General features: G+C 51.7%; 2 protein-coding genes across 4 annotated transcripts; one reads left to right on the plus strand and one right to left on the minus strand.

The window, feature by feature from the left end:
- Window positions 1–1,086: 1,086 nt before the first annotated feature.
- CNOT6L (CCR4-NOT transcription complex subunit 6 like) lies at window positions 1,087–21,765 on the minus strand. Of its 3 annotated transcripts, XM_038135338.1 has the most exons (14): window positions 21,675–21,740; window positions 9,020–9,141; window positions 8,725–8,911; window positions 8,238–8,323; window positions 7,809–7,898; window positions 6,959–7,027; window positions 6,526–6,683; window positions 6,003–6,157; window positions 5,571–5,722; window positions 4,647–4,871; window positions 3,984–4,186; window positions 3,641–3,849; window positions 3,286–3,349; window positions 1,087–1,881 (listed from the first exon to the last, which is right to left on the minus strand). In XM_038135338.1, exons 2-13 carry the CDS (start codon window positions 9,129–9,131, stop codon window positions 3,331–3,333), a joined length of 1,665 nt encoding a protein of 554 aa, XP_037991266.1. In that variant the 5' UTR covers window positions 9,132–9,141; window positions 21,675–21,740; the 3' UTR covers window positions 1,087–1,881; window positions 3,286–3,330. The 3 variants fall into 3 exon arrangements, with proteins under 3 accessions (XP_037991266.1, XP_037991267.1, XP_037991268.1); XM_038135339.1 differs by having other exon boundaries at window positions 1,091–3,349; window positions 21,675–21,765; XM_038135340.1 differs by having other exon boundaries at window positions 1,091–3,849; window positions 21,675–21,765.
- On the plus strand, window positions 21,635–23,471 carry LOC119700926. Its single transcript, XM_038136639.1, has 4 exons — window positions 21,635–21,683; window positions 21,838–22,239; window positions 22,429–22,511; window positions 23,341–23,471. Exons 1-4 carry the CDS (start codon window positions 21,635–21,637, stop codon window positions 23,437–23,439), a joined length of 633 nt encoding a protein of 210 aa, XP_037992567.1. The 3' UTR covers window positions 23,440–23,471.
- Window positions 23,472–23,484: the final 13 nt, after the last annotated feature.

A 23,484-nucleotide genomic window follows, 5' to 3' on the forward strand; every position in this document is an offset into this window, starting at 1 on the left:
GTGGAGTCCCATTTCCCAGCCTGGCACAGCAATCAGGGTGCCTTGGCCACACGGACTGAGGTGACACGGGTGTGACTTGTGACCCTCTGCAGGATTATCCCTGTTTACCATCTGGCTCGGCCATTCTGGGAGGAGGTGTTTAAGGTCTGCGGGAATCAAGTTTGTGTTGCCCACCCAGCCCCACTGGATGCCAAAAATATGTCCCCGGGCAGTGGCGTGCTGGGAAACACCCACCCAGGCTCTGTGTCCCCCTCCTTCCTGCCCTGTGCTCCTCAGGAACCACAGCAGGGATAAGAATGGTTGCAAAAGGGCTGTTTGTTGACTCCAGAAGGATGTGCAAGTACACAGGTGGGAAGAAACTGGTGGATGTTTAGCCCTGTCCAGTGTGGGTGAGCAATATCCCATCTCCACAGCGAGCAAATGAAAAAAAAAAAAAGTAATTTTTAAAGGGAAAAGAAACTAACAGTTCAGGGGTTTGATGACCTCCCTTTCCCCAGCTGCCTGAAGGTCCAGGGCAAGCAGTGTTTCCTCATGCCAGAGCCCCACACGCTCACAAATGTAAGGCCAAGCTGCTACTGCCATGAAGCAGGGCGTAAATCCCCCTAGAACCGTAGTGTAAGCACGCCCGGGAGTGACACTGCAGCTGCCCCTGCTCCACGGGCACTTCCATCTTTGCAGGGCCGGGACCTCCCGGCTGCCAAGGCAACACACAACAGAAAAATCTGACTTAAAAAGCCCCGGAGCTCTCAAGGTCAACCACTGCAAGGTGGGATGGGAGCCTCCAGAGAGGATGGATGAACCCCAGCACCGGGATCGCTCTCACCTTCACCATTCCCACAGGGAGGGGGTGTGCCGTTCCTGGAGCTAGAGGTTTATAATCTCCACCTAAAATTATTTCTAATTCAAGTGAGTTCTTGGCTGATGCTTGGCAGAGAGGATGAAGACGTGAGTGGTTCCCACCAGGTTCTCTTGGGATCTGTGTCACCTTGGAACACCAAAGGGTGAGGGAGAGGGAGTGTGCGTGACCAAACTCGTGTAAGGTTCACAGTCTCCTTGCAGGGAAAGAAGGAAGCAGAAATATTCAGCTACATTGTACAAAATTCTCTTTTTTTTATATATATATATATGTATATATATACACACACACAAAACCCCGTAATCGGACAGATTCACCAGATGGAGGTTTTTTTTAAAAAGTTGCTTGTAGAAGGGCGTTGGAGTTTGTTTTCTCTGCTGGCTTTAGGCAGTGCTGTCGCTGGGGAGTGGACACCAGGCACCGTGTTTTGGGAAGCAAACGGAGGCAGTGAGCAGCAGGGAAGGGCTTGGGGCCTTTTTTCCAGGTATTGCCTGCAACGTGCTGGGAGCCGAGGCTGGGAAAAAAGGCACCATCCCCTCACTGTTCCTGCTGGGAAGGGAAAACCAGGAGGAAAACAGGAGGGAGCCGCACAGGAGAGGCAGGTCAACGTGTGCATTGACTGAAACAGAAACAAAACCGGGGGGGTTTTTTTGTGCAATGTCTGTTAAAAAACCATTTTTGTGTTAAAAACCACGCGGCGTGACGGGCGTCGGGAAGTGCAGCAGAGAAAATCCAGCGGAACGCCTTCGCGCAATGGGACACTTCCACGGCTAGAAACCCAAGGAGAATCCAGCTGGAGCAGCTTACAACGTTTGCCAAGGTTTGGGTTTTCCCGTCTCCGTCCTCTCCCACCCCCACATTACAAAACATTGGTGCTGGGTTCGGATTTTTATTACTAAACGGGCTCCTCTGCAGTTCATAGACAATCACGGGCGAGTCGGAAATTCCATTTTATACAAACAGCTCCAAAAATATTGGGAGTGAAGTATGGTTAGGAAACACTGCTCACGCTGGGACCACCGTGCCTGGAGGAACAGGGGAGCAGGTTAGAGCACGCCTCCGGAGCGGAGCATCCCCCCCTCCCCAAAAAACATACAGCAGCTGAATACAGAAAGGTAATGTCCACAAAATTAAGTTTTTCATGCTATTCTACTTTCCAGTGCTCTCCAATCCATGTGCCATGGCCAGGTAGGGAACGCTGAGGTACATTCCAGCAGAGATACCTGCACCCAGAGGAAAATCCAGCTCTGGAAAGGGCTTTCTTTTTTATTTTCCCATTTTTTGTTTGTTTTTTTTGTTTAGTTTTGTTTTTGCACAAAGCAAGTGCTGCACAGGAATTTCCCCCAGCTCCCATTGCTTCCAATTGATCCCAGACAATAGATGACACCCCCATTTTTTAGGCACTTTTCCAAGGGAGTTGTCACTCTGCTGAACCCATTTTTTGCCTTCTGGCCCACTCCACCCCCTCCCTGGCCCCTAGTCAGGGAATAGTTTCTCCTCTTAAGTCAAATTGATTTTTTTCTTCCCCCCTATGGAAAATTTCCTGTGTATAAAATGACAAAGGAAATGTTGAATTAAAGAGGAACAGCCTGACTTGGCAGTTTTGCAAGACAGAAGATGGCTCTTTTGTATTTAAAACTAATTTCACAATTCAAATTGGACTTTTTTTGAAGTATACGAATGAGACATAAATATAGGCTTATCAATCTGCTTAAAAATTTCATTCACATCATGGAAAATGTTTTTCATTTATTAAAAATATCACATTTGGAGACTAGAAACAGTAAAGTGCATGAAAAGTTTCAAATAGAAATTCAAGAAAATCTTATAGCAGCAAAAAAGCAGAATAAAGAAAAACTTAAAAACACAGACACGACCTTTTCCTACCACTGTGCCTTTTTTTTTTAAACACTAAGCAGCCAAACAACTTGGTTTTTTTTGGTTGTTTTTTTTTTTTTTTTCCAGAAAATTGCATCATGTTTAATGCCTCTTGAGGCACAAGGTTTTGAACTGGCCACCCAGAGCATTAAAAGGAAAGAAAACAAGGATTTCCAACACATCCAAAGAGCATTAACATTTGGGAAAGAACCAGCAGCTTTTTACTTCAGCCCTGACTGACAACAGCTCCCAAACAAATTGGAACCAGGAGGATTTAGAGCTTGAATTTGATCACAGATACTTGGCTATCTTTGGTTTTCTGATAGTACTGAGATGAGGGGCAGGGCCCTGCTGCCAATCGTTTATAGGCAGGTATTAAGTGCTTTGCTAATGTGCAAAATTGATGTCGGATGCAGAGTCGAGTCTCCGTTTTGGATCCAAACAAACAGTATTTCTAACATTCTTCCTACAAAACAAGCATCTCTAGACTTTTGTTTTTCTTTCTCCTAAAAGGTTGGCTCAATTTGCCACGTTCTGGAAAAAAGCATTACCTTGAAATACGTTAAATGCAAGTTTTTTAAATCTCTTTTGTCCATTTACAAGTGCAGCTTCCTACTGAAAAGAAAAAGCCAGTTTAAAGTAAAATAAAAAAAAACCAAAACAACCCAAACAAAACACAAACGAAAATTAAATTAAAAACCCGGAAAGGGGAATAATACTTTGGTTCCAGCCCTAGTGCCAAATGATACCAATATGCACCGAAAATGTGCAAAAATCTCTTATCAAACACATAAGGAAAGGAGCTCGAAGAAGCAGCTGCAGGTTGGCCATACTTCACTCCTATCTAGAGGGATTTACAAGTGTACAGGTCCGTGGGGCCGGCGGGAGCCCGCGGGGCTGCACTACCTGCGGGAGGGCAGGTGCACGCCGTTCACCAGCGGCAGCAGCGGCGGCTGCAGCTCCAGCTGCGTCAGCAGCGAGAAGTGGTCCGAGGGGATGTGCGGGTGCGGGCAGCCCGTGATGTTGTTGTCCACCAGCCACTGAGGGTCCAAAGGGCCCAGCACTCCCAGCACGTTCATGTGAGTGTTGGAGTAGAAAATGTAGTCAATCACACCCTGCGGAGAGAGGGAGGGAGAGAGCGCGGTGAGGCAGGGCCCGGCCGCAGGCGCCGCGCCGGGGCACGCCCCGCGTCCGTCCTCCTGAACCCCCGGGGCAGCCCGGCTCAGGGAATGACAACACGGGGGCTTACTTTGAAGTCAAAAGTGTAATTGGTGTAAGGCATCAGGTTGTTCTCGTAGGCGCTCTTGAGCTGGAAGCCGTGCGTGATCCTGCCCTCCGAGGCTCCGTTCTTGCCGTTGCCGCTGAAGTTCATCAGACACTCGTTGTAGCGCAGCTCCTTGAAGTCCTTGTGGTTGTCGGCTACTATGCCGTTGCTCAGGTATTCCACTACACCTGTGGGCAAGGGGAAGGCCTTAGGGAGCTGCTGTGAAAGACAGCTTTGGGATACTAAGAACCAGAAGGCCACCAAGGCACCATGAGTTCACAGTAAGCAACCCAAACCCCTCTCCTTAGAAAGTCTTCATCAGGAACTCACTTCTTCCCTGCTTCTTATTGCTGCTTCGGGCGCGGGTGTTTATTTCATGATTTCTTTGAGATCTAACTCTGCCTTTCTACACTTTTGTAGGAGCAGCCAGCTCTCCTGGAGCGTCCAGCTGAGCGCAAAAAGCGGGCGACTCAGCCGGAGGACTCGCAGTCCCTTCAGCCAGATTTCCAAAGGCAGCTGTTCCTAGGAAAGCTTTCATCCCTGCCTTCCCTGGGCAGTGCAAAACAACCCCCTCGCCTTCAGAGGAGAAAGCGGACCTGAGCGTTCCAGGAAGGTAAGTCAGAGGTCAGGCCCAAAAGCCAGCCTTACCTGAATCAGGCAGCGAGTTGAGATCCGCACACAGCACCAGAGGGATCGAGTTGGGATCTGCTGTCGGGCTGCTGGGCCTGCTCGAGGCTTTCTCCAGGATGTTTTTCAGCTCGGAGACGAACATCATGGTCTGGATGAGTTTCACATCTGAGTATTCGGGGTCCCAGTGCATGTGGGCATTGGCCACGATGAGCAGCTGCTTGTCCACGTGAAGCGATTTCATACCTGGACAAACGAGGTTAGCTGTGAAATGTTCTGTGTTCCCGCTTGTTCATACTCGGGGTGCAGCTCCTCAGGGCTCAGACACACCAGCTGATGGGTGTGTTTTCATTGCTTACACCTGCTGAAATGCCTGTAAACAGCCCAGGGAGCTCCTTCCAGCCTCCTCTGAAGCCATGAAAACCCCAGCCACGCAGACAGAGCAGGGTGGCAGTTTTACCTGCGCTGCAATTGTCTGCTGCATCTGATCAAACTTAATGAAAATGTGACAGTCAGTCCATCAAGAGGCAGGAAAAGATAGCTAGCGGATCCTCTCCTCCTTCCACATCAGTACATTAGCACTGACATCTAATCACGGGGGGAGGGTGGGAGGAGTCAGTCCAGGGGAGGAAAAGAGAGTTGAAAATAGAAGTCGAACATTGTTGCCAACTACTGGTAAGAGCAAATGTGTGTAAACACAGTGACCTTGGGAAAGCTGAGCTGCTCAAGCAGAAAGTGGCAGAGTAAGGAAGCAGGGATAAAAGCCTGAAAGGAGAAAAGCAAATGCTGGGCATCTTGCTGTGAGCACAAGCAGACCGTGCCACCTGTGCCTGTCTGAGCCACCCATGGGCTGCGCCACCAAGGGGAACAGCGTGGATTACCTAGGAACAACTCGTGCCCGCCTGTGGAGCTGAGCAGCACTGAGGACACCGCGGCCATACTCACTTGCTCCAAATAATTCCTTGTGCACCTCCAACACCACGGCGACTCCGATGTTGTCCTTGGTCATCACTCTGTTCAACATGGCTTCCGAGCCCTCCGAGTTGGCCATGGCCACCTGGTTGAACTCCACCGTGTGCTTCTGCACCAGAGTGAACCTGGGCAACGGGGTAGAAGCACAGGGAGCAGCTGTGACACAGCCCCCGTAGCAGTGTCCCCATCCGAAAACCATCCCTGCCTGCTCCCACAGGCTCCCCTCTCTTCCAAACCACTCCAGCTGCTTCTTGGCACACCCCGAGAGCTGCATTTTTCTTTTGGGAAGCAGTGAAAACTCTGAGAGGCAGCTCAGGCTTTGGGGAAACTTCCATCCTAATTACTGGGAGCTGTTCTGAGGTTTAAGTGTAAATTTTGGAAGCTGCTGCTGCTGCCCTCCCTTACTTTTCCGTTTTGAAGAATATGGCGCAGCCATCCACGTGCTTTTTCTCCTGCTCCGACATGATTTTGGCACGTGACTTTGGAGAGAAGAATCCGTCGTATCCCCGTTCTTTCAAGGCTGGCAGGAAAAGGGTGAAGTATTGCTCCGTTTCCACTTCCTGCAATTGTACACAAACACCTCAGGCTAAAGAAGAAGAAGGGAAGGAAACCCTTCCTTGTGCCTGCCCAGGCTTGCAGGCAGAAAAGCTGCACGGTCCATGTCCCTTCCTAGACCAGCGGCCTGCTGGGAATGGATGTGCATTCCTGGATTTCCTGGAATCCCTCCCACAGGCAAAGCGACAGGTGTGTTTTGAAGAGCAGCAAGACCACACCTGGTGTGTTTGACACTGGAATATGGATACACAGCTTGCATTGGGAAGACCTGGAATTTGCTATCGAGCAGGTGACTCCCAAGGGAATATTTAGTCCTAAAGGTGGAGGTTTGTGTTTTCCGTTTCTGATGGAAAATGCAGCTGTGTTTCATTACCTGAAGACTGATGATGTCTGCATCACAGTTGACGATTTCTTCCATGATTCCCTTTTTCCTGTACTCCCAGTTGAGTGCCCAGGACGGGCAGTAGCCATAGAGCTGCCGGGTGGCGTATTTATCACACAACACATTGTAACACATGACTGTAAATGAAGCTGCAAGGAGAGAGAGAGAGAGAGAGAGAGAGAGGCTGTCAGCCTCTGGAGATTGTCTCTGGCTTGGGCAGGAGTGGCTGGAAGAGCTGTGACAAAGCCCTTTGTGGAAAAGAAATTCCCAGCCTCCCGTTCAAAAGACAGAAATGGTATTTACAGCACAGCCATATGGTAATTTTTCTGGCACAAATGAACAAATTGGCTGTTTTCCCTCTGATCCAGGAAAACAAAGCCCAAGGTAAGCTTCCCGGCGTGTCACCTTGTGAACACAGATTTACCTGAGGGCAGAATTTGGTCTCGTTCTTTTAAAGTAATCCATGGCCTTGGAGGCAGCTGCTCTGGATGAACTGCAAAAAAAAAATTAAACCGGTGATTAATTCAGAGTTTCCATTTGTAAGTTGCAGTTCCTAAGTCAACGTGATGACTGAACAATAATGTGTTTTGCATCCCCAGCTCCCCGAGTCTTCAGGGGAGGCAAAAATAATTTCAATGAGTAGCTCAAGTAAGGGAAAAAATTGTCATTTGTAAGATTGGTGACTATTTTTGTCTCTTGTTTTCAGATTTAGAAGCACCACTGAAATACTCCTGCACATTGAATGATCTGCTGAAGAAGGAGGGGTAAATCCTGGCATGGTTCAGCCATCCCTTCTCCAAGATCCTTGCCCTGCATCCATCACTCCTGCAGTGCCTGAACTTGGGAGACATCGAGTGGCAAAGCAGAGGGCTCAGTTACAGAGCCTCAAAGCAGGACTGAGGTCAGCTACTGGATGTTCTTAATGGCTTCGCTGTTTCTCAAGCTAAATTTGACATTCTGCTTGCATTCCAATGATTATTTCTGGTGGGGAGAACCAAAATGGCTACAGCAAGGCAGACTTTGCCCTTGGCTGGTAATTGAAGGGTTTCAGACAAGAACAGAGAGAACACCTGGCTGTAACACAGGAGACCCTCAGACAACACACATCAGCCTCTGCCACTGGCGGTGAGGGTGTGTTGTGGGATATGGCTGGAGCCACCTGACAAAAACACTACGGCAGCGAAGGCATACTCTCCCTCCAGTGGTTCAGAGTCTTGTTTTAGCAGCAGATGCCACTTTTCAAGCCTTTTTGCACCAGGTCCCTAGGGCTGTACCTGCTAGATTGTCAAGCATGTAGTTCAGTAGCTTTCGGGTTCCGTCTGGATCCTGGTAGAGGCTGAGAATATCTTGGGATAAAGGATTGCCTGCCAACAGCACAAAACAACAGCGGGGGGATCAGCTGCCTGCCTTTCTCGAGGCTTTCCACCCAAAGAAAATCTCCCAGAATGAGAACAGACAAATTAACTCAGCAGGTTAAAGGGTTTATTTCCCTGACTGCAGATTTGAAACGAGGTCCTAAGGAAGTTTAGCAGCGTTAAGAAAGAGAAGCATTGTTCTCCCAACTGCTTGGTCGTTTTTGCTACCAACTTAATGCTTAAAATAACCTGCAAGAAAACCCTGAGGTAACAGAGGAAGGTTTTGAGGCCAGCCCCCCCTCAGGATTCCCGAGAACTCGTAGGAATAGGGAACTGGGAAGAGCTCACCTTTCAAACCCAGGGTTTGCAGCTGGAAGAGCCGTCCAAGTTCATAAGGCAAAACCCGTAACAGATTGTTATTTAAAAGCAATTCCCTGCAGCAAATGCAAAAACACTCTGGGTGAGGATTACTGCAGAAGAGACTCCTGAGGTGCTGTACACTGCTCGTTCTCAAAGAGAACACTTTTCACCCTGAATGTTATTACGGAAAGGTATGCCAATCTTCCCGTGTCAAAGCACGACTGAAATGCATTCATTAGGGGCAAAAAAGCCACAAAGCCCAAGATGAAACCAGGGATGGAAACAGTCATAGATCAACATTCAGAAAAAAAAAAGGCAAGTGAACCCAACAGTAATTATTAGAACCGAAGCTCTGCGCCATCCTGGAGTTTTTCAGGATTATTTGAAATACAGGCACAGGAAAGAAGCTGAAACTCTGGTCCCGATCTCCACAGCAGAGATTTTTTGGGAAGTTAACCAGAATAATTCCCCTCACCTGAGAGACACCATGTTTCCTAGTTCTGCTGGTAAACTTCTGAGTTTGTTGGATGAGAGATCCAGGTAAACCAGATTGTGAAGCTTGGCAATATCAGGTGGAATGCGAGTAAGGTTGTTGTCATTGAGGTGCAGAGCAGTCAGGTGCGTCAGCGACCACAGCGACGTGCTCAAGCTCCGCACTCTCCCTGGAAGAGCAAAGCAAGGAGCTCAAACACCTCTTCGGTCTGCGCCCCCTCTGGATCTGGAGTGGTCTGGGGCGCCGGCTGTGGGAATTTAAACCCCAGCCAACTCACCCGAGATCTCTAATTCAGCCCAGTGCGACTTCTTCCCGTTGGCCACCTCTTCCGCCGACATGATGGTGTAAATTCTGCGAGGATCTGGAGGATCATATTTTTCCTTTGGCATCCCTGTTAGTCTGAAAGACCATCGCAACTGTCACTGCACAGCATCCCTTCCTTTCTGTCCTGCCGTGAGCTGACCTTTCCCAGGGATACCCTGCAACACCACCTCCCAGAGTTTATGCACAATAAATATGGGGCTGCCAAGCAGGTGCTCACTCCTGGGCGGAATTCCAGGATGGAGAAGAGCATTTCTTCCTAGGAACATAAACTGGGTTTCCCCAGTTGTTTACCCCCCATAACCCACTGAGCAGGTGCAGAACCTGCAGACAAGATCAGAAGCATTCTGCTGCTCCTGGATTGCTCCCTCCTGTAGCTTGCACAGGGAACCAAGGATTGAAGGGAAGGCTCTTAACTTCAACTTAAGAAATTCCACTTCTCTGCTGCTCAAAATTGCAGTCTGAGGGGGAATTAGCTCCATTTTCCCATGAACTATCCAGCTTTTGTGTTCTGCGCTTTTTCATGCCCGGGATCAGCCAAGACCTTCGTGTTCCTAATGGCCCAGCATCCATAAAAAGAGCTCAGGTAAAGCTCCCATTTAAGCTGTTCTGGGGCACAAAGGGCTCCAGCCCAGTGCAAAATGTGAATATCAGAAGCCTAAGGATGAGCCTGTGCACACCAAATTCATCCAATTGTCCTGACTGTCAGACGGGAGCTCTGATGTGCCATTCAAAACCCATCCACTTGCCAGGGGACACAGGGAGAGGTTTTATTCCATGCCTGCCTAGGCTGCTGTGCTGAGCAGGACTCTGTGTGTGATTTAAAAACACCAGGTTAGCCGAGTTTGCTGTTGGCTGGCCTTTTCCTCCCCAGACACACAAAATCCACCAGCCTTGATTTCGTACAAATCCAAAGCAGCTGCCCCAGAGGATGCAGCTCTTCCCTCACACAGACCCTCCTCCAGCCAGCTGCAGTAGCTGTGAAGCTCTTCAAACAGCTCCAGCTTCAGTCTGAGGTAACAAGCTGAGGGTTTTGTTCAGCCAGTCCAGCTAACCGAAGATGCCGCTTCCCCTCTCCGAGGCTCAAGTCCTGCAGTGTTTTCCAGCTGATGCTGACAGCCAGAGCAGCGTTCCGGCACGGAGCAGGGCCTGGCAGGGCTGTGCCCTGCCAAGGGTCTCAGTTACAGGGCAGCTGCTTCCTTCCCTGACCGAGGCCCAAGGAAACCGCGGGGGCAAACGCGAGCCCCACGTCTAATTATAGCCCCCTGTAATGTCCAGGTGAGGTCACACGGCCAGCAGAGCTATGGGATAAGAGGATTCTGTGCTCACACTGCCTGGCACGGGGCCATGAAGGGAACCAGTTACTTAAGGACAAGGGATTACACCTGAAATCCTTCCATCTTCGCTCCAGAACCCCAAAATCACAACAGCCTTTCCCCCCCCACAAGCAGGCTGCTCTCTGGGAGTGCCAAATCTCTGCTGCTTGCATTTTGCTGGATTTATCTTTGCTCTCCAAGTGCTGGTGTGAAAGTGGGGAGCACTTGAACAGACTCCTCAAAGCCCCTGCCAGGCCTAGAGCCCTACTCCACGGGCCCTTGCTGCTTCATCTGTCAGATCTCAAACCGATCTGTACCTCTACGGCACCTGGACCCAAGACACGGCCAACTCTGCTGTCCAAACCCAGGATTTGGGTGAGTGCTCTGGGAAGAAGTCCTCAAAACCAAGGTGCTGAGACCACCTGCCCATCCACACCAGCCCAGAGATGCCCAGAGCCCCTGACACCATCGGAAAGCTCCAGGACTGCTCCTTGGCTGGGCACCCAAAGAAATGATGTTGAAATATAGAAGTGCTCTGCCAATGCAGAGCGATGTGTGGCCATCGGGGGCCTTCCAGAGGAGTGAGCCCTGAGCTGGGAGGCAAAGGACACGCACATTTTTCAGCTGTTAGTCACTTGAATATTGCTTTGAAATCCTGGTGAGTCAAGCAGGCAGCAGTGTCATTGCCACAGTTACAGAAAGGGGAAAACAAACCTAAATCAAATGCACTTTTTTCTTCTCCTTCTGCATCGCAGCAACGTTGAGCAAGACTTGAAAGTCACCGTGTGTAATTTTATTCTTAGGCAAGAAATGAATTCTGCCTGGGTGCCCAACTCCTGCCATTCCTATCTCCCACTCTGCTTGTCCTGGAACTAAAACAATATCCAGAAATCCCAACGTGGTTTTGCTCAGTCTTCAGGGAGCTACACTGAGTTCCCCGGAGCTGTTAACTCCAAAATCCGATGTGCATCAGTGCAAATTTTGGCAGGCTTTTCTCCTACAGGCTCCCCTTGGAAAACTTCTGAAGCTACTAAACCTTGCTCCCTCCTACAGATCCAACCCTGATTTCGTGTAAATTAAACACAGAATCTCTTCCTCGTTTGGCGTACATTACAGAAAACCCAGAGATGAGGACAGCAGTGCAACAATATTTAAACTCTGGGGGTTCCTAATGGAATTCTTTGGGTCCAAATAACCCAGAGGGGACTGGCAGAGCAGGATTACTCAGCTGCAACCCTAAGTGTGCTCCTGGGTGAGCCTAAGCAGCTCTCTGAGGTGGATATCAAGGGCCAGGAGCAGGTACTGTGTTTCCACCAGTAGGTCTGTGCCTGCCTTTTCCTTGGACTTTTGGGGTTTTGTGCTGTTTTATTTGCTGGGCTGTTTTTGGGTATGAGGCGTGCAGATGAAGCCTGGAGAAAAGAAATGAGTACTGGAATGCTACCGAAGGTGTGAGGAGTGTCAGAGAGCAGCAGAGGCTTTTACCGTGAAGAAATGTTTTCCGGGCAGCAAACAACAGGAACTTCTGGGTTTTAAACACACAGTCCCTTCCCCAAAGAGTGTAGAAGATGCATTTCTTAAATTACAGCGCCCGTAAGGTGTTGTGTTCAAGTTGTTTGATACCTCAGTGCCTAAAAGAGGAGGCAAATGGAGAAGAGCTGTGCCCTGTGTCCACAGGTGTTTGGCACAGCTCCAACCCTCGCCTTCAGCCCAGTGACATCCTCTGTGACTCTTCCCTTTTCCCCCCAGCCTCTGTACACGCATGAGTCAAGCTGCCAAGGCATTTTGGAAGCAGTCCAGCGGGCAGGCCTGAGTGGCTCTTCCTTCCTGCGAGCGCAGCCGAGCGTCCATGCCCTCCCATCTGGTGATCCCTCGCAGGAATTAGCCCCGCGTGCGTACGCACGCGCTGCCCGACGCTGGGCAGCCGGGCTGCAGCTGGGAAACGGCGCCCTTTGGATCTCTCCAGCTCCATTTCTGGGCTTTGCAATCGGGCCCGAGTGCCTGCAAAGGCTGCTCGTCTGCACTGCTCTGCTTCTGGGGGAGTGGGACAAAAGTCTCCCCATTTCGGCCTCCCCGGGGAGAAGAGAAGCACAGCCAATAGCCACCAACAGAAAAACTGGATGTCCTCCTCTGTGGGGCAGGAAAACCAGGAGATGGTTCAAGGGGACGGTAAGGGGATTCGGAGAAACCTGCCACTACTGGGGTATGTACAGATGTGTCAGCCTAAGGTAAACTATTTGCTACATCCCTGTACACAGCACCTAGTGTTTAAAAATCAGCAAGAAAATATTGGAGAATGGGGGATTCTGATGGTCTGTGGCGTGGATCCGAGCTTTTGTCACGGTGCTTTCCTGCAGGACTATGTCCAGCCATCTCTGTGTACACTGCCTCTCCCAAGAACTGAACCCTGAGTCTGCCCTCCCAGGTACTGTGTCTGTCCAGCTTCTTACTCCAAATACTCTCACTGGGGATAGAGATTAGCAGGGAATCCAATATAAATGCCTCATCATGGTTTTTGTTTTATTTTAAAAAACCCCCAACAATTAAAAAACAATGTTTGAGGAGTTTTGAAAGGATCCCTGAGGGAAGTCTGACACAGAGAGCACAAGGAAATTCAATCTGGGACTAGGGAAAGGTAAGAGGTGACCAGGGACCTGCAGCTGGCAGTAAATTCAGTGGTGCTGGGGTTCCAGGGGCTGCGGGTTATCTCTCTGAGCCCAGAGAAGCACAGACAAGTCATAGAAGCAAAACAGCAAAAGCCAAGGGGAGGAGTGGGAAGGGAGGGAACGAGCTGTATTTGATTAATTCCAGAGCCAACTGGCAGTCACTTGATGGAAATGCTAATTGTCCCACTGACACACACCCACTAGTTATTCCCCTCATTCCCTCATCTCCTCTAAATGGAGCAGTCTTTTCTTAAATCACAGGTAGCACAAGCATATCCAGGTTTCCACCCTTCCTCTTCCTCCATGTCACACCCCCGGTTACAGGACCAGCCGAACTATTTACTGCATGGAAATCCCACACTGCATTACACAGCTGCTTTTTACTGCTGTGCTCGCTGAAGAGCCAGCCCTCTCTGCAAAGGAACAGTCCCTCCCTGCTGGAAGCAGCCCGCTCCCTCTCAGGGCGTGCGGGACAACTCCTGGATACCCACGGCAGGTCACCGAGTGATACCTGCCTGTGTCTGCAGGTGCCTTTTCCACCCGGCGCTTCCAGAGCAGCTCCTGGGGCTGCTTCACGTGCAAACACAGGGCAGGCTGCTCCCCAAAATAAGGCTCTGCTTACCAGAAACACATGCAAGGGGCCACTGTAGGGCCAGAAGGGTTCCCAGCAGCCAGCCTGTAAATAAATGTCATCAGAAGCCCCCAAAGGGCTGCTTTAAACAGTGTGCTTATTTATTTACACAACTGTCTTGCACTGTTTCAGAGAAATGACCCACTTGCAATGCTGCTCCGTCCCCTGGGGAGTGCTGGGCTCCTAATGAGATCCAGGACAGAGTGGCTTAAAGGATTAGGAGCTGAAGTCACCGGGAGTGTGGGGAAGGAAGAAGGCAGCGCTGGATCAAGACAAAACACCGTCCCGGGCTGTGGGCATGGCAGAGAAGCAGCCAAGGATGGCTGCAGCTCAAAGCAGGGGGTTTTCCTGGGTCTGGGGAGGCAGAGAGCTCCCAACAGCACGGGCAGAGTGAGCTGGCAGTGCCAGGTGTACCAGTGCCCCTCTGATCCGGGAGGGGAAGAGCCGCTCCACTGCCAAGGCTGATCTGACGCCCATTGAGTCACTCAGAAATGACAGAGACCCTGCTCAGGCTGTGCTGAGAGCCAACACCGTGCCTCACTCAACTCCTCAGGATCAATACCTGGAGAGGAGTCAGCTATTGACCTCGTTTTTGAGCAAAACTACACAGGAATTATGAATCCAGGCACGCTGAGGTCTTCTCAATGAAGCAACCCTAAGATAGAGCTGGAATCACCAATACCCCTTCCTCCTTCAAAGCAAAGTTTGTGCTAGGAGAAAAGAAACGAGATTGCTTCCACGGCCACGGTGTCGTCTTCCCTTTTCAGTGGGAGACTGCCAGCACTTCCCCAAAATAAGCAAAGCCCAGCAACACTTCAGTTCCTCTCCCTCAACAATCCAAAGAAAATCTGCCACTGGAAAACTTAATTCAAACAGCTTTAGGGTTACAAGGCTTGCCTTGTTCAACCACAGGTAAGTTTGGATGAGTCAAAGCTCAAGATTTTAAAAGGAAGGAGGAGAAAAAAAGAAAGAAAAGCCAAAGGCAAAAGCACACACCGATAGTGGAAACTGCTTTGCAATCACTGGCACAATAAACGAGCCTTTTCAGTCTGAACGGGCCACGGGATGCTGCACTAGTGCTCAAAGTAGCTGGGCTTGTATGCTCAGAGAAGAGAGAAGGGATCTGTTAAACCCCCCCAGTTTACAGGAATAAACCCTCTTCTCCAGAGGGTGTGTTTAAATCTACTTTGCATGAAAAAAAAAAAGTTTGCCTAATAGGCTGAGCAAAGCATATTATTTGAATATCGAAAGATAGTTCAGCTGCTTCTGCATCCCATTATCCCAGTCTTTCCCATGAGCACTTCTGCCTTACTTAAACTTCCAGACAGAATCCCACACGGGTTTGGGGTGGAGGAGACCTTTAAGCCCATCCAGTTCAACCCCCCTGACAGCTTCCACTGTCCCAGGTTTCTCCAAGCCCCCTCCAGCCTGGCCTTGGGCACTGCCAGGGATCCGGGGGCAGGCACAGCTTCTGTGGGCAGCCTGCTCCAGAAGAGAGGCTCGGCTTGTGCGGGCTCCTCCGTTCAGCCACGGGAAGGGATTTCACCTACAGCCAATACCTTTGGCAAGTTTTGCTGTGGTTTTTCAAACAGGTTGGTTTTCTGGCCTTTCTTAACATGCTGGCAGCTGAGAGGTTAATTACAGAGCTCTCTGAAAGGAAGCTGAGGAAGACAAAAGCAATCCAAAGGCCTGGTACAGAAATGGAGAGTCAAGGAAGAGCACAGACACAGTGGGTAGGTCAAGAGGCAGGTAAGGATTCAGGAATGCTGGAGCCTTGTTGACAGCCTGAGGTTTTCAACCAGGTAATTTTCCAAGCAGAAAATACCTGTGAGTTATACTCATCTCCCCACGTCCAGGGTTGTTTTGTTCAGACCTGCAGCTGCCATGAATTAAAAGGCCAATGACTGAAAACTGAATTGTTCCCCCTTTACCTACACAGGAAGCACCTGGGGGTTCCTGGAGCAGGCAGAAAAACACCTAGCCTCAAACCTCCTGGTCTGCCCACGGGTCTCAAAATACTCAATGGATGTGCTTCTCTCAGGCACTCCAAACATTCCCGGCTCCTCTGGTGCACTCCACTCCTTCCCTGTCTTATGCTCCAGACTGAGGAGGAGGAGGAGGAAGAGGCTCCTTGCACAGGTACAAACATGTCCCTGGAGACTGACCTGCTCCCAGTGGCAAGATGTGACTTGGACGGAGGAAAAAAAAGGTGAGCCCAGCTCTTCCTGGCACCTGGGAATGTTCTGGTATGTGGGAAGTCATCTGGCCCTGCTTTCCTTTTGCTTTCTTAACCTTCCAGAACAAAAAGGGATTCAAGGAAAGGCGTTCACTAAGTGGGAATTTTGCCTGGGCAGCCGTTCATCCTGTGCTAGCTCCTTCCCACTGCCAGGGCCAGTTGTAAATTAACGTAACACAAGAAGTACAAAGTGAATTTTGAGCTATAGGGGAAGAGCAAAGGATATTCTCCACGTGTCGAGGCTGACTCAGGATAAAGGACTTTTTTTCCTTTGGTGTCATACACCCCCCCTTGTGATCTCACACAGGATGGTGATATCCATCCAAGCATACAGAGTATGTTTTCTGCTTTCCCCCTTTCTCAGTTTTCCTGGGAGCATCCTATGGAAAAAAAGAGCTACAAATCCGCACAAGGAGGGCTTCAGCACTCTCTTTAGATGGTGCTTAAATCCAGAGCCTTTTGAAAGGGCCTTTAGATTGATTTCTTAGGGAGGAAAAAAAAAAAAAGAAAGCAAAACTAATTTGTGATTAGAAGGCACAAAGATGTTCACTCAGATGGAAGCGTTCCTGAAAAGCGAGGGGAAAACTACCCGAGCAATTCATTCAGCTGCCCTAAAGGGTAAACAGCAAACTTGAACACCAGCCACAAATCCTGATTATTATTAACAGCTTGACCAAAAGCTTATGGGTTTTGTCCTTTCCTTTGTACTCCTGGAATCCGATGAACTTAAAAAAATGTGTTTGACACCAGAGCAAGGAGGAGAGTGCCTCCGCAGCAAGACAAGGCTAAACATTGCTCCCTCTCCTGCAGCCTGCCGAGCTGCCTCAGCCGAGGAACTCTTCCTGCCTTTAAAAAATCATGTAAAATCTTTAACTGGGCCTTCCCTTCCAGGCTCTTGGATGCAGCAGCGTGAGGAGCTGTTGACCTGGAGAGGTACCTGTGGAAGGGCTGGTGGCCAGATGAAGGAGCTGTGCTTTGCATTCCTGTTCCCAACACAGCCTCTGCAGAGTGCAGGTGGGCGCAGAACTCGGGAAGGGGAAAGGCCCACGGGACAAGAGCTGCCTCCCTAAAAATTCCTGCTGCTCCTGGCTGAGGGCACAAGAGGTTTCCGTTTATGCTCTGTTTAGGGTAAGGAATAATCCAGATTCAAATCAGCAGGGATGGTGGTGGCAGGGTGTTCTGAAGGATTTGTCTCTTCGTGTCTGAAATTTCCCAACCCTCCAGCTGCAAGTGGGGGGAACCCCAAACTAAACTCCTGCTGAAGGGAAATTTTTAGTTTAGAACGTGCACTTACACCCCGGCCTTCATATCCCGCAAATCCGCATTTGGAGTCCCACAGCCCTTTTATTCACGTTTTTTCTGTCTTTCTCAGAAAAACCACCAAGCTCCTCCCCACGCAGGCAAGCAGAATGGGGAAGACAGCACACCCCACCCAGGTGAACGCTGAGCATAAATGGTGCTGTGCAGTCCCAAACTGCACTGAAGATTGCCCTCAGGAAATGCCAGAGTAGGGGTGAGCCCACACGACCTACAAACTGTACTTAAACTACTCCCAACAGCTCACTGGGCTTCTCTTCTCTCCCCTGGTGTGGGTGCAGCTCCCAAAATCCCTGTGCTCGCTGACTGCACCTGACTTGGAGCTACAATTGCTTGGAGCTGCTTTTTCTTGGTCCTGGAGCATTTTTCTAAGTGCTGGTTGAACATCTCCCCCTCCGAGGGATAAAATGTGCTCCTTTGCAGGACAGCACACAGAGCATTTCTGCCTCTCTTTAATTCTGTTTTCCATGACCACCTGCCCAATTGCTTCCTGGTGGTGGCTGAACACTCCTAAAGCTGCATCTCTGTAGGGAGATGCCCAGGAGACTGCAAAAGCTCTTCTTCTAAACAGGATTCCAGGAAGACTTCCTTCCAGTGCTCCCTTTTACTTAGAGCAACTTCAGTTCGGTGTCTGTTTTTGTTCTGGGGGGAGTGTGGAATTTTTTCCCCTCATTTTCAACTCGGAGAGAGGAATTTCCTCCCGCACAGCAGCCCCCGAGTCAGGCTCAGCACCTTGCCATTGGAGGTAGGTGTCACGGAGCCCTTTTGTGCATTTACTAAGCTGCCAGCAGAGCCAGTCAGCAAGCTCAGCTAAAAGCCTTCCACGGTGCTCTCTGCGTCCAGCTCCGAGATCTGAAGGCACAAATGGGACCACAAAATCCTGTGCATGTCAACTTCTTTCCGCCATTCCCTGCCAGACACTTCAGTTTGCTTCAGTTTGAACTTTTCGGGGTGGCCTTGTGGTGGGAAGTTTGATGACAGCCCTGAGGTGCACAACAGACAGGGAAGGAGGGCAGCAGAATTCCAGAAATATCGTCACCACCTAAGGGTCTCGAGAGAGAAACCTCCTTTTTTTTGTTTTGTTTTGTTTTTAAATTACAGGTGAGACAGAGAAGCTGCACAGACAAATCACTGGAAACCCAAAGAATTAATGAGAAGGTGAAGCTACGGCACACTGTCACTGTAACAAGCACCCGAGCCTTGATTACAGCCTGCCATCAAGAGAACCACAGAATCTGGACCAAAAAAAAAAAAAATACAAGAGGCTTAGCATTTAATGCTCTAAAGCACTAAATCCACAGCAAATCCTCCTGAATCTAAATATGCCTAAGACATATTTTAACTTATTTTTTAAGGTTTTCACAAATGCCATCTTATGCTCCCGAAGAACTAAGCTCCACCGTTACTTTTGCTTTCTCACTAACCTGCAAATCAGGTTACAGTCCCGTGCCTCGAGTGCCCTTTTGGCACTCCCCAAACCTCTTTCCACTAAACAGTGAGCAAGGAAAAAGTAAGCACTTATTTGGATTTATCTCCCCTTTTAAGCCCAAGTAACCCAAAAGCGTCCAGCAGATTACAGCTGATAAAAGCAAAATTTTTGGGGGTGGTTCAAGAAAGTTTGCCTGGAAATGATGCCCATTACTGGTGGATAATTTTGTCACCTAAAACCTTGGGGAGGGTTTTAATAAGAAGAAACAGATCCCTCCATTTGTGCACATTGGCTCAAACAAAAAAGCCAGTGGCTGCTGTGATCTACCTAACTCTAAGTTTTAATTCTGGGTGGTTTAGATTTAAATTAAGTGGAGGCTTACCCAGTGGGGAAATTAATTAATTTTTCTCCACGGGTGCTTTTTCATTCTCCTAATAGCATCCCCACACACACCTTGGGATCACTGTCTGGCTTCTTTCTCCCAGGACTGGTGTGAAAGCTAAACTTGGTCAAAAGCCTGCCCGGCTTGTTGCAAAACCACGGCTGTTAATGGGAAACAACAAAACGCTCCCAGTTTCTCCCACGAAATGGAAGTTTTGTCCCATGGAAAGAGAATGGCCGTGACAAGAGAATTCCCACTGCAACTGCGACGGGGCTTCTACACATTCTGGATGGGAAGAGGAGAGCCACACGTGGCAAATACACCTGGAGCAGCCTTCCCTTCCCTTCCCAGGCAGGCAGATCAGCGCCTGAGCAGGCTCCATCCCTGGAAGCGGCGCTGCTCCCAGGGCCAGGGAGAAACACCCTTGAGGCAAGGCAAACAAGCTGTATCAGTAAGAGTGCACTTGTGCAGATAACTGCGCTCCTGCAGCTGGGACCGCTGCCGGCACAGCTCTGGCAGTCACGGGTGGCGCTCCGGCACGGCGCAGACAGAGCTGTGCCAGCAGAAGCTCGCCCCGCTGGGTGGGAAACTCCACAGCCCCTGCAAAGTTCAGCCTTTTCCACGCTGCAGCCCGGCTGAGTCTGTCCAGCAGGCTGCTGGGGGGGAGTCTCAGCCCTGACATGAGAGGGGCTGGCCTTGCGAGGGTGGCAGAAAACTAAACTTTGCACAGGAACACCTCCGGGCCGTTTACACGGAGTTTTATCCTTCAGTTAAATACACAAAGGAAATGAGGAAGGAGCCCCTGTAGGAAGAGATAAAAGGGAATAAATTAAGTTGTGCTGTGCTTCAGCACTCAGAGCAGCCCCCGCTTTTAATAGTAAGAAGGGAACAAAACTGGAAGTGTTTAAGAGGGTTTGTTTAGCAGACAGCAGAGCACTGCAGAATTCCCACTGTTCTGTGGAAACCCAGCAGGCACACTGCAACGGGGCTTCTGGAGTCACCTCCCGCCACCTCGGGAGGAGATTTAATGCCCGGGCTGCAGCTCAAGCACAAGCAGTGTTGGGGTGAACCGACACCATCCTGCAGGTTGGATCGCCGTTCCAGAGCACGGAGCAGGGAGGTGCCAGCAGTGCACGCTGTCCACCTGCTCCAGAGCCAGATTCTGCAATCAGGCTGGAAACACCTCCCTCGGTGCGGAGGGTGCAGGGCTCCATCCAGGACACCGGCTCAGGCTGCAGCACAAAGCAGAACTCAGCGTCCCGCCGGCCTGGAGCTGCTGGGAGGCACCACAGCCGTGCCCAGGGATGCTGCCCTCCGGGACTGGGATGCGTGGCAGGACCATTTCCCTGGTTCTCACAGGGAGAGCACAGAAACGAAATCCTTGTCAGGCCGTGCTCCGCCTTCACCAGAGCTCTCTGGCCCTCCAAACCGGGATTCAGGATGATACAAGGATTCTAGGAATTCCCTGGGTCCTGAGGAATAATTTTTCTTTTTAAAAACAAACACGTTGCCATCACTTGCCTCATCTGCCATGTCTACACACCGTGAACAACTCCTGGGTGGGTGCTTGCCCCTCTAGGTTAGCTCTGAGTTTTGTGGGGGAGCTTCACATTTTAATTGTAAAAAATTCCCTGCCTAACCAAGGCCGTGTAAAATCTTTATCAGCACGGCAACTCAGGAGAAGTTGTACCTCCCCAAAACAAATACTCAGCCTATTCAAAGTTTCCAAAAGGGCCCGATAAAAGCCGCTGCTCTGAAGATTTCCAGAAGGTCAGATAAAATGTGGCACGGCCGGGAGCAACAGAGCCCTCCACCACATTTAGCAGGAGCACTGCGGCTGAACAAGCGAGCCCCAGACTGTAACCAAACTCAGTGTTCGAGTGCGTGCCTTCATTTGCGAGCACCACGCCTGGGCTGGCAGCCCAGGTTTTATTGCAGGGGACACTCCTGTCATCCTCCTCCTACGGAACTGCTGCGGACCGCTGAGAAACCACGGGCGAAAGGTGGCGAGACCAGCATCTCCCCAAAACACCCTGAGCCCGAAAGCACCCCCACCCCAAAGACACCCCCACCCCAAACACGCCGGGGTCACCCGCAGTGCCAGGCCGGGATCCCATCGCAGCACGTGGAGGGGATTGGGGCCAAGCCTTGGCCCCGTGGCCGGGATTCGCCCCACGGCCGCGTTCCACCCTGCAGCCCCGGTTCACCTCACGGCCGGGATTAGTCCCGGGGCTGAGGTTCACCTCCAGGCCGGGATTCACCCCACGGCCGGGATTCACCCCACGCCTGGGGCTCACCTCACGGCCAGGGTTCACTCCGGGGCCCGGCTTCACCGCACGGCCGCGATTAGCCCCAGAGCCACGGCTCGCCCCACGGCCGGGATCCGTCCCCCCGCGCCCGGCCCCGGCCCCACGAGCGCGGCTCTCCCCACGGCCGCCCCCCGCGGCCGCCAGGCGAGCGCGGCATCCCCTCGGGCAGCTCCGGCCGCGGCCTCCGGGGCCGCCCCGCGGCGCCGATCGCCGTCTCCCCGCGGCGGGGGCCGTGCCCGCGCCCCCCGCAGCCGCGGCCCGGCCGCGCCGCTGCCGCCGGGGCCCGACATGGCGGCGGGGCCGCTCCCGCCCGCCCGCCCGCTCTCACCTGCATGCGGCGCGGCGGGGCGGCGGGGCCGGCGGCGGCGCGGCGGGGCGGGCGCACACGACATGCGGGCGGCGGCCCGCGGGCAGCGGGGACGGAGCCGCGGGGCCCGGGCGGCGGCGGCGGCGGCGGCGAGGAGGAGGAGGAGGAGGAAGGAGAGGAGGAGGAGGAGCGGCGGCCGGGGCGCGCAGGGCGGAGGAGACGGGGGCGGGCGCGGGGAGGCGGCGGCGGGCGGTGCCGGGGCCGCGGCGGGGGGAGCGCGGGCACTCGCGGGGCCGTGTCGGCGATCACGGACCGGCTCCGGCAGCGGCGCGAAGGAACCAACCCCCCCGTCCCCTTTACCCCCTCTTTTTCCCGTTCTTTTCCCTCCTCGGTTTCACGGCCGCGCTGCGGAGGGAGAAGGAAGAGTCCGCTTGGGAATCCGGGGCGAGCGGCGGGGATTTGAGAGTGCGGGCATCGGGCCGGTGTGTGACACCTTTGTTTCTCGCCTCTGGGCAGTGGGGTTTTATTCGGCGCCCAAGTTTCGGTGGCACGGATCCTCGTGGGCAGCCGGAGCAGGGAAGTGCAGGTAAAAAATAATAATAACAACAATAAAAAGAGTACCAGGGAGTGTCTGAGGAAGCAACAAACGGTCGGGGGAGCACAGGGAGGGACAAGACATCAGGCTCTGGGGTCTTGGCTTTTAATTGGAAAATTGAATTAATTTAATGAAAAGCCTGGGGTTAGGCTTTTAAATGGAATTTGCTTTCTGCTGCAGCTGCCCGAGCTGGTGCTGGAGCCAAGAAGTTCATGGATGGCCGGAGAGCGGGAAGGGCCTCGGCGATGGAGCAGGGGGTGTTGGTAGGAAACAGGCTTTGGGGAGAGCGAGGCGTTGGGGATGGCTGAGCACTGGCTGCGAGCCCGTGCTTCTCCCGAAATCCCGGAGGCTCCAGGGGCATTGAGGGGAGGCGGTGAAGGGTGCGGGTTACCTGGCCACAGGTGCACGTTGGACAGCCTCCTCTCACACCCACCCCCTCTACAGTGCCAAGTGCCCGTCCGAAATCATTTCATCTCCCCCCCGGAGCTTTAAACAAACGGCTGTCACTCCTCAGCTGGGGCGTTTTAGCCGAGGAGGGTTCCTTTTCCTCCCGTCGCCCTCATGCCTCCCCGTGTCCATCCTTTCCCAGGAGTTGGATTGGATGAGCACAGTTTTGTTACAGCTTGTTTTACACGGCCACCCCGTGTCTGGTTTAAAAATCCTTGCAAAAAAAAGAATCCATTGGGGAGTTTTAAGCAGCCGCATATCCCTGATTTAAAAGCTCTTGGACAAGCACTGACTGGGGTAGACTACGGGGTTGGAATGGTTTTAGTCAAAAGCACACGAGTGTGGAATAAAAGCCCTCTTTAAGCATTGCGGTTTGTGGTGTGGATCTGAACAGCTCAGGAGATGGTTAAACAAAGTCTTTGTAAGTGGGTGCTGCTCCAGGACCGTGAATTAGGCGTCTCTTCTCCCACCCAATACGCAGGGGAATAGGGGCGAGATGACAGCCACAAAATCTCTCTTTGGAATTACACCTGGCTTGCAGCAGGCAGTGTTGAGCCACAGACAGGCCACGTCCTCCCTCACAGCCGTGGCTGAGCAGGTGTGAACGCCCCCATGGCTGAGGGCCGCGCCTCTGACTGCCCTCAGGAGCCGCCGCCATGTTGCTTCGGGGAAAGGGGACCAGTTCGGCCTGCAGCGCTGCGAGCCAGCCCCGGGTTCGCCCTGAGGCCCCTCTCAGGCCGCTGAAGGAGCGAGCTGGAGGCTTTTGACCAGCCGCGGGCAATGGGCCAC

The sequence above is a fragment of the Motacilla alba genome, chromosome 4 (assembly GCF_015832195.1).
Source record: "Motacilla alba alba isolate MOTALB_02 chromosome 4, Motacilla_alba_V1.0_pri, whole genome shotgun sequence".
Taxonomy (NCBI): domain Eukaryota; kingdom Metazoa; phylum Chordata; class Aves; order Passeriformes; family Motacillidae; genus Motacilla; species Motacilla alba.